This window comes from Mercenaria mercenaria, chromosome 11, assembly GCF_021730395.1.
Source record: "Mercenaria mercenaria strain notata chromosome 11, MADL_Memer_1, whole genome shotgun sequence".
Lineage (NCBI taxonomy): Eukaryota > Metazoa > Mollusca > Bivalvia > Venerida > Veneridae > Mercenaria > Mercenaria mercenaria.
Window position 1 is genome coordinate 8,558,355 of NC_069371.1, and position 16,365 is coordinate 8,574,719.

The 16,365-nt window shown below is 36.2% G+C and overlaps 3 protein-coding genes across 3 annotated transcripts in view; all 3 read left to right on the forward strand.

The window, feature by feature from the left end:
* The first annotated feature begins 1,235 nt into the window (after positions 1-1,235).
* Positions 1,236-3,117, forward strand: LOC123532129 (uncharacterized). The gene is made up of 3 exons (XM_053518495.1): positions 1,236-1,980; positions 2,238-2,574; positions 3,002-3,117. Exons 1-3 carry the CDS (start codon positions 1,799-1,801, stop codon positions 3,023-3,025), a joined length of 543 nt encoding a protein of 180 aa, XP_053374470.1. The 5' UTR covers positions 1,236-1,798; the 3' UTR covers positions 3,026-3,117.
* Positions 3,118-3,455: 338 nt separating this feature from the next.
* Positions 3,456-5,087, forward strand: LOC128546959 (uncharacterized). Its single transcript, XM_053518389.1, has one exon. The coding sequence runs from the start codon at positions 3,456-3,458 to the stop codon at positions 5,085-5,087; it is 1,632 nt and encodes a 543-aa protein (XP_053374364.1).
* A 4,409-nt stretch (positions 5,088-9,496) lies between these two features.
* LOC123532981 (uncharacterized) overlaps positions 9,497-16,365 on the forward strand; it is a 50,989-nt gene continuing 44,120 nt past the window's right edge. The window contains exons 1-3 of the mRNA XM_053518496.1: positions 9,497-9,927; positions 13,062-13,313; positions 15,116-15,639. Of these exons, the coding sequence (XP_053374471.1) occupies positions 9,588-9,927; positions 13,062-13,313; positions 15,116-15,639 (1,116 nt within the window). The 5' untranslated portion in view covers positions 9,497-9,587. The remainder of the gene's footprint in view (positions 9,928-13,061; positions 13,314-15,115; positions 15,640-16,365) is intronic.

Consider the following 16,365-nt stretch of genomic DNA (forward strand, 5'->3'; position numbering starts at 1 on the left):
TGAAATAGAAACTGGCAGATTCCACGGAATTGACAGAGATAACAGGATATGTAAAATATGTACCAGAAATCAAGTTGATAGTGAATATCATTTCTTACTTTGTTGTCCGTCTTTTGCACATTTACACCAAAAATTTATCAAAAATAGTTCTTGGGCATCTGTTACCAAATTTACAAATGTTATGTCTAGTTCAAATGTTAGAACCATTAGAAATCTTGCAAAATATGTGTATAGTGCAATGAAAATTAGGAAGGAAAAACTTACAGTTATTGCTGCTTCTTAGAAATGTGTAATATTTATAACGTGTATTGTATTTGTTTGTTTATTGTATGTTTATATGTTCAACCTCTTGGCCATATCTGTTTATTTAATGTGTTTGTAAATGGCCAAAGGCATTGTATAAATGCTGATTTGCCAATAAACTGAAACTGTAAGTAGCAATTTCTTATCTTATTCAAACCCCCGTTTTCACGATCGAACAGTAATGTGTTACTTGCTACCAATGTTTTTTTTTTGCCGTCCCACAGAAAATCCCGCATAATCAGTTCAATTTCTTTGATGTAATTATCCGGAATTCTTCTGATCTCTATTTCAAAAATTATTTATGATTATGATTGACATATGCTTTTAAAATGAGGATGTTTCCAGTTAGCGTGTGACATCTCGATTTCCATATTTCTAAGCAATTCTTGATTTTATTTTATTTTTATTTATTTTTGACATCATAAATAGAAAGATTGAAAAAATTCATGGATTGAAAAGTCATCTTCACAGATTCTGTCTTTGTTAATTTTCCATGTTAAATTTCGATGGCAGAACAGAAATAATAAATCGCTTTTGATTAAACAAAGAAGATCCAAACAACTACCGCCCTATCTCAATTTTACCGACAATATCAAAACTAATTGAAAGACATATAGCAATTCAGATACAATCTTTGTTTTCCAAAAAAAATCTACAATGCATATATTTTGTCTGTTTTAGATTACTAACTACATTTTGGTATGCAGGCAGTAAAGGCTCATTAAATAAGATTTTTGCACTTCAAGGAAGAGTTGCTAGAATTGTTTTGAATAAAGAACTGCAGACAAGTAAATCTGAAATGCTAAAAGAACTCGGATGAACTTTTTGGATTTTCCGGCTTGCAACGCATTTATTAAATACGTGTATTAGACGAGTTTTTTTTAAAGAATGTATCATGAATTTCTGTTTCAGGTATTAACAGAACAGATTATTTCAAGGATTATTTCCATCACCACACAGAGAGCCAACACTGACGTGGCAACAACAGACGATCCCGAGATGAATGTAACGTAGGTTTGTTTTATTCGCCATTTATAATGCTAATGATAAAATCACTAATATCGATTACTTTTTCAACACAATAACAGATCACAAACGACAGAGAATAAATGCAATTGTTTTACTTTATATAATTATTACATTTGTGATAGTGCCTCTAGTAAAGTGTTTCAATAGTCCAAGAATGTGACCAGTTGAGCTAAAGGCTATGTTATACATGAAAGGAATATAGTTATTTTTACTATTAAAAAAATTAGATTAGATTAAAAATAGATTATCTCCTGTTGCGATTCTGTGTGTTTTAGAGATTTGCTTGTAAAACATGTAGAATGGAGTAATATTTCCTACATTAAAGTGTAATGGTATGATAAAAAAAAACACGCTATTCACCTATAAGTTAGTTTTAGACTGAGTGGTAACACAAACATCAATAACATTATCTGGTCTGTATAACTACTGGCCGCTGGAAATCTTTCGACTTGTTGTACATTTGGAAATGAACACGTTCGCGGCGAATGTGACGTTTAACCTGGGCTCAAGATCAACGAACGTGACTGGAGATGTCAAACCAATGGACGTCACAGAGGGGAGTTCAGATTCCGAGATGGATGCCGTTGAAACATCCGAATTCGATGTCAGCCGACCAGACCGAGAGATGCCGAATGAAGTACAGGAAACGTAAGTGCAATTTAATCCAAGTAGTTGAATCTGTTTTATACATGAAGAAAGGCAATATCAATGATGTTTAGCAGCTTGCATGCCCACGGCCGGATGGCGGATTTTCTGTTATTTTCTGTACGCAGGTGTTGCGTTATTAAAGATTAAGTATAAATATACAGGCATTTGAAGAAAAAAACATGTATCAATATAATCAAGATTTTGTTTTTAGCAACCGATATTGTAAATATGAAAAACATGTGTAATAACCTATATAGATCATTGCAAGATGTGTCCGTGGTGCACGTGTCAAATGACACCCCAATCCGGTACGAGATAGTTGAGGACGGTTCTACTCGTGGTGCCCTTAAGTTTGTTTCATATGGTGGCTATGCCTACGTAAAGAAGAGAGAACTGATCAACGGGACGATAGACTGGCGTTGTACTGTCCGAGGGAGAAACACTGGTTGCCCAGCCACAGTCAAGCAGAGCGGTTCCGAATATCGACCAACTGGAACCACAGTCAAGCAGAGCGGTTCCGAATATCGACCAACTGGAACACACAACCATCAGCCTAAACCAGTACTCATAACTGCTGTGAAAATCCAGGCTGAGGTAACTGATAACACATACATTTTAATTCTTTCGAAATCTAAACCAATTTTAATGAACAGAACAGAATAGAATTTTATTGAGACCTGTACATCGTACATCGTCTAAACACCGATATTACAATATACATAGTCACGTTCATACAATTTTAAAGAAAGTAACAAACATGTTATTAACAACTGAGAAAAGAGAAAACATTACCTATACATTATAATCAAATAAAATGTAATTAACAAAGGAAGTGAGAATACAATGACATTTACACTTTATAATGTATTATTGATAACCAAATTTCTTTTTCTGACAAAACACGCATACAATTTGCACGTTTAATACTGTTTGTCCGTCTGTCTATCACAAAATGTTGAACAGTTCTCATCCGATGTTCAACATACATCATGAAAGTTTCTGAAAATATACTTTAACACAGGTGAGGACAATCGCTAAGCAGTAGATGTTTTAGTCAGCCAATATATTGGTGAGAGACGTAACCAGCCGGCATCAATATCCAGAACAACCTGAAGCCGCCCGTACCAGCCAGGAGGTCCTGTTTGTAATGGTCACTCATTCATGAAATGTAGCTCCTCCCTCCTGCACCGCACTAGCGTATAGCGTGCCGGTTCTAAGAACGTATACATGTTTGTATTATACTGTTAAATCAGTTATCTTGTATTAGCTGTAGTGAATAAACGTAGTGTTAAACAATCCCGTCTTGGGTCAGTCATTTAGAATACAAATCCCTTTAAGGGTCCGAAATGTTCATATATATAATCAGAACATTACATTGGCGACGAGGATAAAGCGTGCTTTTCGAAGAATTATGGAATACAATTATCAATTTAATCAGTGCAATAAAACAGTGGATATTTATGAACAATTGAACTATGGCTAGCATTCCGGAATTTCCGAAATTTGAAGTTTACAGTGATGAACAGTCTGCAGGTGTAAGATGGAACAAATATGTCGCGAAATTAGAGAATTTATTTGTGGGAATGAACATAGACAAAAATAAAAGAAAAAAGGCATTGTTATTACACTACTCCGGAGATGAAGTATTTGAAATATACGAGACGCTCCACCTTGGAACTACCGACGACAATTATACAGAAACAAAATCTGCGCTTCATGACTACTTCATGCCAAAAAAGAATAAAGAATTCGAAAGATTTGAGTTTAGAAATCTGAAGCAAAATCAAGGCGAAACAATAGATATGTATGTAACGAAATTACGACAGAAAGCGGAACATTGTGAATTCAGTGATAAGGATGGTGAAATTAAAAGTCAGATAATACAAGGATGCGTATCAAAGAAATTAAGAATTAAGTGCTTAGAAGAAGAAAAGGAATTGAAAGACATCCTAATTTTAGCAAGAAGTATGGAAATGGCGGAAAAACAAGCACACGCAATGGACAGACATGACAGTCTTCCGGTAAACAAAATTAAGAAACATCCTTCCCAGCGACGAAAGCCTGAAAATCCTGCTAATCAGAAAGAAATACAGAAGTGTAGAAACTGCGGAGGAACTTATCCACATGCGCGAAAATGCCCAGCCCTTGGCGCAAAATGCAATTACTGCCATAAAAGAAACCATTTCATTGGGGTATGTCGTAAACGGCTGAATTCAAAAGGACAACTACACGAAATATCCGAAAATAACAATGGCTATGAAACCAACAGTGAAGACGAATCTTGTTCTGAAACGGATGTGGCTTTTGGACTTAGTGTTGTAAAGAAAATTTCAAACAAAAAAGTGCCAAAAGTAAACTTAAAAGTAAATGGTGTTGATGTGACTTTTCTTGTTGACACAGGAAGTAGCTTGAATATTCTCGACGAGTCTTTAATCGACAAAATGAGACCGAAGCCGAAAATCCAGAAAACAAAAACAAAAGCATATGCATTCGGTCAAAACAAACCATTGTCTATAAAAGGGAAATACGTATGTGTCATAGAATCGGGTCCTAAATTCGCAACAACGGATTTTCATGTCGTGAACGGTGCATCGGAAAATTTGATAAGTTATGAAACCGCCGTGGAGCTTGAAATTGTACCAGTCATACAGACTATATCTAGTAAAATAGAGAAGTATTCAGATTTATATGACAAATACAAACCAGTGTTCAATGGGCTAGGAAAATTAAAGGATAAGCAAATCAAATTCCATATAAACGAAAGTGTAATACCTACTGCCCAGCCAGCTAGACGCATTCCGTTTCACGTCCGTGATAAAGTTGCACAAGAGCTCGAGAAACTTGAAAAACTTGATGTAATTGAAAAAGCCACAGGTGCGACACCCTGGGTCTCGAACTTGGTCGTTGCTCCGAAACCCAAGTCTCCGAATGATGTCAGAATTTGTGTAGATATGAGAAAAGCGAATCTAGCATTAAAGCGTGAAAGACATGTCGTGCCTACAGTGGATGACATAATAATGGAACTAAATGCTCCACCGTGTTTTCAAAGGTGGACCTTTACAAAGGGTTCCATCAGCTCGAACTTTCCGAGGAATCAAGAAACATGACCGTGTTCGCAAGCCATGTTGGACTTTGGAGGTACAAACGGCTAAATTTCGGTGTAAGTGTAGCCCCAGAAATTTTCCAAAATGAAATACGGCAAGTGATAAATGGATTAAATGGTGTGCTGAACATTTCAGATGACATAATCATTCATGGGAAAACGCAAACAGATCATGACTCGAACTTAGAAGCACTTCTGCAACGGCTACAAGATAGAAATCTGACACTCAACAAAGAAAAATGTGAATTTGGAAAAAGCAAAATAAAATTCTTCGGATATGTCTTTTCTGAATCGGGAATATCACCAGATCCTGAGAAAATCACTGCTATCAAGAACGTTGAAAAGCCGAAAAATCAGGGCGAGGTTCGATCTTTCCTTGGAATGACAAATTACGTGTCAAGATTTATTGAAAACTACTCTACAATCTCAGAACCCCTCAGACGCTTAACACAGCAAAATAAGCCATTTGAATGGACAACACAGCAGGAAAACGCGTTTCATCAACTGAAAAATGCATTAGTCAGTGACAAGGTCATGGCATACTTTGACCCGTCAAAACAAACAGAACTGTGTGTTGATGGAAGTCCTGTTGGTGTTTCTGCGATCTTGGTTCAAGAAAATCGAATCATGTCATATGGAAGTAGGTCACTTACATCCGTAGAGCAACGCTACAGCCAAACAGAGCGTGAGGCATTGGCTTGTGTTTTTGGTTGCCAGCATTTCCACCTTTATTTGTTTGGAAAAGAGTTTACATTAATCAGTGATCATCGTTGTTTAGAATCAATATTCAATAACACCAAGCAAATTCAGTCAGCGGGGCCTTGAAAGATGGAGGTTAAAATTGACAACTTACAATTTCAAAGTGAAATATCGCGCCGGAAGCCAAATGATCTCAGACTACTGCTCCAGACATCCAGTTAAAGAGCAGCCAAAATGAAAGCTTTGCTGAAGATTACGTCAGGTTTATTGCTCACACGTCAGTGCCAAGTTCATTAACTATGTCTGACATCGCAACTGCCACTCAGAAAGATTGTGTTATTAAGTGCGTAATGGACGCGTTACCGAATAACAGTTGGTCGAAACAATTATGTTACCAAGATGACAGCTTCAGGAGTTATCAAACTGTGAGCGAAGAGCTAACTGTCGTGTCACTCGATGAAGGAAATGTTTTATTGCGCGGCACGCGACTGTGCATTCCTGATTCGCTGCAACAAAAGGTCGTTAAGCTAGCACACGAAGGTCATCAGGGTCGTGTTCGCTGCAAAGCACTTTTGAGAGAAACATGTTGGTTTCCATACATGGATACACGTGTAGATGAAATGTGTAAAAACTGCATACCGTGCATGTCCGCTTCTCCCTCAACAACACAAGAGCCTATAAAACCCAGTCCGTTACCAAAACAACCTTGGGACGAAGTATCCGTGGATTTTGTGGACCTTTCCCGTCAGGCGAATATTTCATGGTAGTCATATGTGACTATAGCAGATATCCTGTTGTAGAAAAACTCCATAGCCTTTCTGCGCAAACAGTTATTCCACATCTTGAGAAATTATTCAGTTTGTTTTCTATCCCAAGTGTCGTGAAAACTGACAATGGATCTCCATTCAACAGTCAAATCTGCTCGGACTTTGCAGATCGTTTTGGTTTTAAACATAGAAAAATAACACCACTCCATCCGATGGCAAACGGTACAGCAGAAGCATTTATGAAGCCTTTAGTTAAAACCATGAAAACCGCATCAGCATCAGGAAAGAACTTTAAAACTGAAATCAGTAGTTTCCTCATGAACTATAGGAGTACCCCACATCCAAGCACTGGGCTTTCTCCGTATGAACTCCTGTTTAACAGAAAAATGAAAACAAAACTTCCCCAGTTTTCAGTTTTCAGAAAAGATAAGTATGTCAGAGAAAGAGACACTAAAGCAAAGATGAAAAATAAACGTTATGCCGACATCCGACGGAAAACGAAGTATTCAACAATAAAACCTGGAGACAAGGTACTTGTGAAACAAAATATAAGGAATAAACTTGACACACCATTCAGCTCTTCAGTCGGTAAGGTAATCTCGAGAAAAGGTTCTATGGTCACAGTTCAACACAATGATCGTACAATTACCCGTGACATATCCCATTTCAAACCTGTAAACTCATTTAACGACAGCGACCAGCGTAAATCCTCTTCCGACGCCGACGGTACCTCACTGCGAAAATCAGGAAGGAAACGAAGACCCCCTAGAAGGTTTATAGACGAATAATAGTAAATACAGTGTGTATAAATTGCCTAAAAAAATGTGTCTCAATTGCAAAAGAAAAAATTCTTACACTTATGGATTAATTTAGTTGGAAGTGTTCTAATGTTCAGGTCATAATAAAACCTGGAAGTACAAAAAAAAGTGCGATTCTATTTGTGGCGTGTTTTAAATAGCCAGGTCATAATAAAACCTGTAAAGTGCAAAAAGTGCAATTATACTGCGAAGTGTTATAGCCAGGTCATAATAAAACCTGCAAAGTACATATTCTATTGCGAAACAAATGAGCATAACCACTGCTGGTGGTCATTTAATGTCTTGTGTTTTTTTTCTTGTTTATAATCTAAATATCTAGTTCCACAAACTAGCTCTTTATTTTGCACAGCTGTGGATAATAAAATATCAGCGAACGCTATCACGGGGAAAGATTAATGAGCGTCGGACAAAATGGATATTAACTTTACAAGCATTTAAAACAAAATTTCATGGTGTTTTCACAGACTATTCTGGTGTCATGATGAACATTAGATGATAATCCCTTAATTTTACAGACATTATTTCTTGTATTCAGGTAATAATGACATTCTCAAGAACAACTACGAACTTATAAATGAATCGTAAATCTGAATATATGAAGCTTAATGATTTGACACTGACATTTATTTCGTTCTGGGAAAACGACTCTAACCTCATGAGAAGGAATACATCATTATGCATGACAAATGAGTAAATAGGGAATTGATCGGATACTGTTGATATTTATTTTCTTTAAAGTTTGATGCCTTTCTTTTGTTTGTGTTATAAGCTTCACATTATATTTTGTTCTTAGAAAATACGATTATTATAAGATTTTAAATCTGAAGATAGGAGGGATGTAATGGTCACTCATTCATGAAATGTAGCTCCTCCCTCCTGCACCGCACTAGCGTATAGCGTGCCGGTTCTAAGAACGTATACATGTTTGTATTATACTGTTAAATCAGTTATCTTGTATTAGCTGTAGTGAATAAACGTAGTGTTAAACAATCCCGTCTTGGGTCAGTCATTTAGAATACAAATCCCTTTAAGGGTCCGAAATGTTCATATATATAATCAGAACATTACACTGTTGAAGATGTGTAACCGAACTAGAAACGGTATCCGCCTAAAAGAACCGAAATGACTTGATTTCGAGGTTTATTTGTACTGTATTGTCTAAATGACATTTGATTAAAGTTTAAACTGTAGAGTGATTTTCCTAAGGTTTAATTCCCTAATATACATGTATTATTTAGAAAGTTTCCTTTTAATTTATGCTTAATTACGTTGAGATGTGTATTTTGCAACATATGAATGTATGTATATATAACGTTCATTTGTCTATATAGTTGAATAGATTTATAACAGATAATTTTGTTGTGTTCCTTATTTACACCGGAAACGGAAGTTCATACCATGCCCGAGTCTACCATGCCCCTCATGTAAAATATGGCAATCGTACATTATATGAATGAAGGAACCTGAAACATAGGGCAAACGCAAGTTAAAATCAATACTTTACCTAATGATTATGCCAATATCTTGTAAAACTTCAATGGTTTGACACACAAAAATCCCGTTTTTTGGTGTTACGCTGATCCTTTATGCACATATCTCGGTGTTACCTCATAAATAGTGCATTAAACGCATTAATCTATTCCCTTTCATTACTAACTGTCACAAGTCCCTTGACTCCTGTAATTAGCTACCCAACTACCTATAAAATGAAGTGAATTATGCATTAACACAAACGAAACACAAAATCCGCCTTCAAAACGGTTCTCAAATTATTTTCAATACATGTTTTATAGGTATATGCTCTAGTAATCGTCAACAATTTGACTGTTAACACTCTGGAGCTCACTAACTACGTATATTGCTGCACAATTAAAAAGAGCAACCAAAGCAATAGAGTAAGTAACCCCAGTAACCAAACTATATAGTAGGTTACAAATGGACTCACTTGTGCAGAGGTGCATATTTTGTGCCATATCTAGGTCAGTTTACTCACCATGTGGTCCTTCAGTGGCGATTTCCGCCATTTATTTGAGTATTCTCGTGTTATATTTTTCGCGAATGACCAGTTATTTGCATTTTAGAAATGTGAAAAGAACGTTATTAAGTTAGTGAATTTAGTGGTGTTCAACCTCTAAGCGGAAAGAGGACGTTATTGACGGAATTTATCTATAAAACAGACGTACCAAATTAATGTTTTTAACAATATTATAACTCGTTAAAATGAGCCTGTACGCAGGCCAGTTTGGCCTTAATCGGCCTTTTAACAGAAATACTTATTATGGTGCAAAAACTGATAATTACCAAGCTCATAATGAGTACATCAGCGCATATGAGGCCGCATATGGGCAAGGTTCCGCTTCAACGGGAGAAAACTCTTACAACTACTGTTCTGGAGAAGTCGACCAGACTTTCCAAGAAACCGCTGGATATGGAAATGAGTTCCACGATACACAGTATGAATATCAGGCTAATGCTGAATTTACTGAAGATTACAGTGCAGAGTATTATACAGATAATAATGCTGACTATACAGCAGATTACAGTGCCGAGTATAGCACAGGTAAAATGATAACTAGGCCTAGCAGTGTTCAGCTTATCGCCAATGAATGATGAAGTAATTGTCGCCAAAGTTTCAGAGTCAACAACATCAATTCTGACCAAAGAGAATCAATTCTGGTTGCTGATTTTTTTGAAAATATCAGTTTTCCAGACTTTTTCGGATACTTCTCGCTCCTTAGTGTACATCTTTTCACACATATCTGCTCTGCAAAATGGAGAATGTTGCATTGCCAAGTCAACAATAAAAACTAGTCCTAAATATTAGACATGTACCTTCAACAACATTCATTTTCAGTATCTTATCATTTTACATTTTATTTTCAGTTTGCATTGTAATGTCTAAGCAGGCCTTAATCAGTTTCTAACCTTTAAAATATACTACGTACGCAGGTTTAAACAGTTGAACATACTGTAACAGTGTCAGGAAAAAATGTGCAGCCTCGACCGGGACACGTACCTTCGGCTTACTGTGCCAACGCTCTACCGATTGAGCTACTGAGGCCACCTGCTACGAGAACGCTCCACACCTTCCCTCTTATTGCGAGACATTGGCACTCCTGGCCAGTGTCTGCCGCAGACTGTTAACCGAATTCAGATGCACACCCCAGCCAAACTGCTTCGCCCGGCATGGGCTCCAAGGGTGAATGTCTCGGTGGAACCTACAAATGTAAAAGTCTCAGGAAATATGTGCAGCCTCGACCAGGACTCGAACCTTGGACCTTCGGCTTACTGTGCCAGCCCTCTACCAAGTGAGCTACCGAGGCCACATGATACGAGAACCACTACAATACTGTTATTTATCATATTCAATTGATATCCTGTTAAAATTTACCTTTTTAATCCCTAATACTCAATCATATGTCAGTTGTGCATACCTTTCAATACACATTGCCAGTTTGGTCTTGCGAGGGGGGCAACTTGAGCGAAATATTAGTAGGCAGTCACCCGCTCGTCATCGATAGCCGCGTATAGCCAGTCAGATAATCTACACAATAACGTGACTGTCTGCGTGTTTGCATAGGTGACAATCTCTGTAAACCTACTGTTTATAAAGTGTTTGAAGTAACTTCGATTGTTTTCTCACATATTGATTACTTTGCAGAATTTAAGAACATTTTAGAAAAAGTGATAATTAATTGTTACTATGAATCTTCAAGTAATTTTAAGATGCTGTCGATGTGGTCTCAGGGTTCAAGCTAGCCCAGAAAAATTGGGAGAAGTGACTTCTCCCTCCAGTGAAAATAGAGAGAAGTTTTCTCAGAACGGAGAAGTGAGGCTGCGGGTCAAAACAGTCATTAATTACACCGTATATTACCGTCTTGATCATATATATATATATATATATATCAGTATTACAACAGGCATGTCTGGTGTGATTTGTTGTTTTGGCTCGTTTGTCATGACCCCTTGCATATGCATATATCAAATTTTGACAGTCTACTTAAAACACAGATTCTCCTCTTTCTTATACCAGTCAAAACTAGGCAATAGAAAATTAATTTTTAGATTCTCCCCGTTCGCCACTGTCTGAAACCCCCCGCCCCAAATTATTTTATTGGTTAAAATCGGGATATTCAAAATTTTATGTCCGGATACTTATACACTTCCATAAACATAGCCCAGTTCTCCAGTTTAAAGAATTTGTTTGACAAATTTTGATGATGCAAAGACAATTTAACAGCATTTGACAGTATCTTATTCTTTTATTAAAGTCTACAATGACAATACCTTTATTGAAATAAATTAAGAGAAATGATCATGAAATATCGGCAGTTAGTCACCGCGAGCAGACATTCTAAAAGCCTACGTTCGATTTCAAAAGCTTTTACAAAAAGGTAAAGCCAATGTTTTCTTATCTAAAACTGATTGTGATTGATTTTTATTGACTGAAATTAAATATCTGTTGTCTGAATTTCTACTTAAATTGTGTACAACACGGATATTTACGTCTGGCAGCTGCAGTTAAGATCATACTTTACGAACAACTCTGGTTAAATTTAGAACCATAATTATTCAGAGCTTTTGTTTATCAGTCACATCAAACAGGTTAATTTGCGAGGGCTGTCATCCTTTAATCAGCTACTTTCCCTTGCGCCAACATACTTTTGTTATTGTTTTTCAACCTAACTTTTGACAGGTTTTAGTTGTTATTCACACGTAATGCACACCATTTTTATCGGTTATGCACAAAATCAAAAGCAATTTTGTTTCGCCACAATTGATTGGTGTTTCCAAAGTTTTCAACCAAAAAAAATCATAAGATATTCAGTGGTAGGCGGAGCATACTTTGTTGACAGGTGAAGTTCACAACCTGTAACGGGATAAGTTTACGCTAATTGATTATGTAATGTTATTACAAATGTACAAGCTGATTAGAAGCGGATAGATGTGATATACACAAGGTATGATAACAGCCTCGGGCGCCAGATTTTAGGGCGACTTGTTTTTCGCTTTTCTGTACAAACAGAGTGAAGTGATCAACAAAAAAGCGACCACTTCACTCAGGTCGCTTGAAAAGTGTTGACCCTGGGTCTTACCGCGATTATTTCTCTGTAGAATTGCAGAGTTCGTTTCAATTTTCAAGCCTCTTATGCTCAAATGTTTTAATGCTATGTTGTTAATAAATAATAAAGTATTACATTTCACCTATTTTGTCTTTACCTTTATAGCTCACTAAATGTCTGTACAATTGAGGCCAAAGTTTCTGAAGAAATGCATAAATCTATTCTTCAGTCTAGTTAGGACTCACTACAACTCTTTCAGCTTCGATTTCCTACATGTAATATGATAGCTTGACAATAGTAAACATTTGAGTGTAAAGAAATGAGGTGACATTTTCTGGGTAATATCAGATTACAGTATGAATCCTTCTAACATTGCAAAACTGAAACAAAGGTATTTATTTTCATTTTGGTGCAAAGTCAACTGACATGATCATGTATACATGTATATAATCAGAAATATTCAACACTGCTATGATAGTTTCCATTTAGAGACCAAGAGTCTTGATAGATCTAGTAAAATTGTAAAATTCCAGAATATGAATGTTAAATATAAATGGACAACTTCTATTTTTCACGTCTATGTATTTGGAATGACTAGTTAACACTAACAGTGCCGAATAAATTACTGCAGATTACAATGCTGAGTATACTGAAGAAGGGTATGGAAATACTACCAACTATGATTATGGATATGAACAACAAAGTGCAGAGGGATATGGCTATGAGCAAGATTCTTATGCAGGGCAGACTGCACCAGTCACAGATTACCACAATTATACAAGTGGAGGCTCAAGCAGAGGGGCGCCCTCGAGTGCTGCACAGTTTGGAAACAGGAGGGGAAATTACCAAGCACAGAATCGCTTTGGAATAACAGGTCCAGCAGGTAGTAAATGATAATTTCTTCTTTCAATTAGTGCCATGGATATGTGAGGAAAGAATAAATTGTTTACTTCTGTATCTACTTTCTATTAATCACATGGATAGCCTCCACTCTCTGTCCTCAAGATCTCTTTAATATGGACATGGAGTTGAAAATTTACTTATTAAGAGTGATACAGTATAAGAAATAAAGCAGAGAATGTAATTATAAACACTGACAAAATATATATCCATATCCAGACTGGCTTGAATCTCATAACATGTATTTACAAAGATAGGAAGGGTACTGCAAATTGCACATTGATAAGAAAATTATGTTAAAACCAGCATCTTCACTAGCTCTGCACAGAATAAAAGCCAGTAAGGGAACAATCCTTGATTTCCCTTTCCAATGAAAAATGACCTTATAAAGAGCTAGAAACCAAAAGAGCCATAAATGCAACTTTTTAGCAAAGGTTAGTGGTTATTATTTCAATATGATTAGCTTAGGAAACACTTCTTGCACTCAGAAACAATATCTGCTAGAAAATGGGGCTTTTTTTTCACAGGTAAAAGGAGGCAGTCTCGAGGCAAAAAAGTGTGTTTTTCTGAACTTCAGATTCCAAAATAATTTTCAGTGTTTAGACCTTTCATGTGTATTTAGGCAAGTAAATAAAGGGCTTTTCATCCGGCCACTTCCCAATTGAAAACAAGGTCATTTTTCCCCATTTATGGCGGGCAAACTTCCTAAAATGTAAAACAAAAATCTCTAAAAATAAAAATGAAAAAAACAGTTACAAATATTGCTGAAGATGTCCTTTGCAGTAAAGCCCAAGACTCAGTTTTGCTACAGACCTGACATACTTTTAGTTTATTATATGTTATTGAGTTTAAGATTAATAGAAGAGATAAAAAAAATGGAAATAACATTAAGAAAATTGGTGACTATAAGTAATAAATTGATAATCAGTGGAAAATAACCAAAATAATAATGTAACACTGAAGTGTTTGATATTAGTTATATAAAGGAGGTCTAAAAAATCCATTAAATTTGAAAAAAAATCTCCAGGGCTTTTGAGGGAAGGGAGTTTTTGCACATTAGCAAAAAAGTCATTCCCAATCAATGGTATTGATTGTTAAGATTGCAAGGGAAAAAAAATTAAGCGAATCAAAGTCTTGGCATAACCAAGCAGATTAAGTGCACCTGTTCATGACTGTGTCTCAGAATTTAAAAGCATTTACCAACCCAAACATGATCTCTTCCCACGAGGTATTGCAGAACAGATGTTTCATCTTAAAAAGCACTCATGTCAAACTTGTCAGTTGAGTATACAGGAAGTTATGCATGTCCTGTCCCAAGTAAGGGGCAAATGCAAGTGAACAAGTGAAATTTTATACTTTATGACCATGTAGGTCATTTTGAATGTAACACCTAAGTCCTTATAATATTTATCTTATAATTTGAATGAAATGAAACAGTTTAATTTTTTGTTCACTATCACTATCACAGTAAGATTAAGGCATTCCATAAATTTTGTCTCTAGTGAATTATAGTACATACTATATTCTTGTTGCTTGTTGTGAATAAATTGAATGTTTATGATTGCATTTTCTAGGGTGCAGTGTTTAGTTTTGAAGGAAAAACAATGTGACACTGCGATATATTGAAGTTACCATTTTTTAACGGATGGAAAAATAACAAATATGAGATGTATACATTTGATCTCGGTTATTTGTCAGAGTTTGTATAATTGGTTTGTGTTAAAAAAAACTGTACTAAGTAATTTGTGAAGTTATTGGTATTTTTTTTATTTTCGAATGTTTCAGCAAACTTTTCTGGTCGTGGAAGAGGAAGAGGAAGAGGACAATTTAACCAGAATGCTGGTAGAAAGCCACCTCGCCAGCAATGGCAACCACAAGGCTATGGCCAATTTGGGAAAGTAAGAGACTCAGAAAAGGGACAGTTTGATACCAGTAGAGACAATGAAGGAAGAGGGCAATTTAACTTACCATCAAAAAACACTGGAAGTACAAATATTGTGACACAGTCTGCAGTAAAGAAAACCAATGAAGGGGGAAAAGAAGGACAGTTTGGCCTGCCAAAGGAGACCACTGAACCTCCAAGTAGTACAGAAACATCTGCACCAACCTCAGATAGATCCCAGCAGTCTGCACAGAAACAGGAGTCAAATGAAGAGAAAAAAGAACAGTCTGAGGTGAAAGACGAATCAAAAGAGGTTCCAACAGAAAAGCCAAATGATGAGGAAGAGAATGATGATGAAGACAGTGATTCTTCTGATGAAGATACAGGGTTCTGTAAATATTGCAAGTTGAATTTCAGCACTCCAAAGGTAAATTTGAGTTTGGTTGTAAAACAACAAAATGCTTGATTTAACATATGAGACATGAAATGCAATGATGTATGAACATCAAGACAAAAAGACATGTACAATGTTGTATTCCTGACACTGTGGCAGTTTATTCAATGGTGTGTATCAGATGTTAAACAAGTTATAAAAATTTGCACAAACTTGCTGTAGCATCCTGGCAAGGTCCTCTCTTAATTTTGTTCTTTTGAGGGCACTTAGGGGGCCTTTTTAGGGATGGTGAGAGAAAAAAGTAGGAATATGTAGGAAATTCTTCTGTTGAACTGCTTGATGGATCTTCATCAAACTTGGTTTTTATGATTGTTATGAGGTCCTCTCCAAAATTTTACTTGGTACTTGGGCTCTTTTAGGGGCAGAGTAAAAAACCCTTTAAACAATTTCTTTCGATTAATTTCTGTTGCATCACTAAAAGGTCTTCTCCAAAAAATTTCTAAATGGGTGGTGCTTGACCCCTTTAGTTTTAGGGGCTGCTAATGCTAAAAATAGAAAAGCCTTTTAAAGACTTCTTTCCATGAGCCACAAGATGGATCTTCATCAAACTTAAACTGTAGCATCATTTTAAGGTCCTTTTTCAGTTTTGTTCAAATGGGGGCCATTTTAGGGATCACTTGAGTTAAAACAATGAAAACCTTTAAATGATTTCATCTGGTGAATTGCACCGTAGACCTTATTTAAACCTGTTCTGTAGCA

What these genes read in the sequence shown, in the direction of transcription:
- LOC123532129 (XM_053518495.1), top strand. Translation starts at nt 1,799, where the DNA reads ATGAACACGTTCGCGGCGAATGTGACGTTTAACCTGGGCTCAAGATCA. An exon ending in CCGAATGAAGTACAGGAAAC is followed by an intron (nt 1,981 to 2,237) that starts GTAAGTGCAATT and finishes TAACCTATATAG; the next exon opens with ATCATTGCAAGATGTGTCCG. An exon ending in CTGTGAAAATCCAGGCTGAG is followed by an intron (nt 2,575 to 3,001) that starts GTAACTGATAAC and finishes ACTTTAACACAG; the next exon opens with GTGAGGACAATCGCTAAGCA.
- LOC128546959 (XM_053518389.1), top strand. Translation starts at nt 3,456, where the DNA reads ATGGCTAGCATTCCGGAATTTCCGAAATTTGAAGTTTACAGTGATGAA.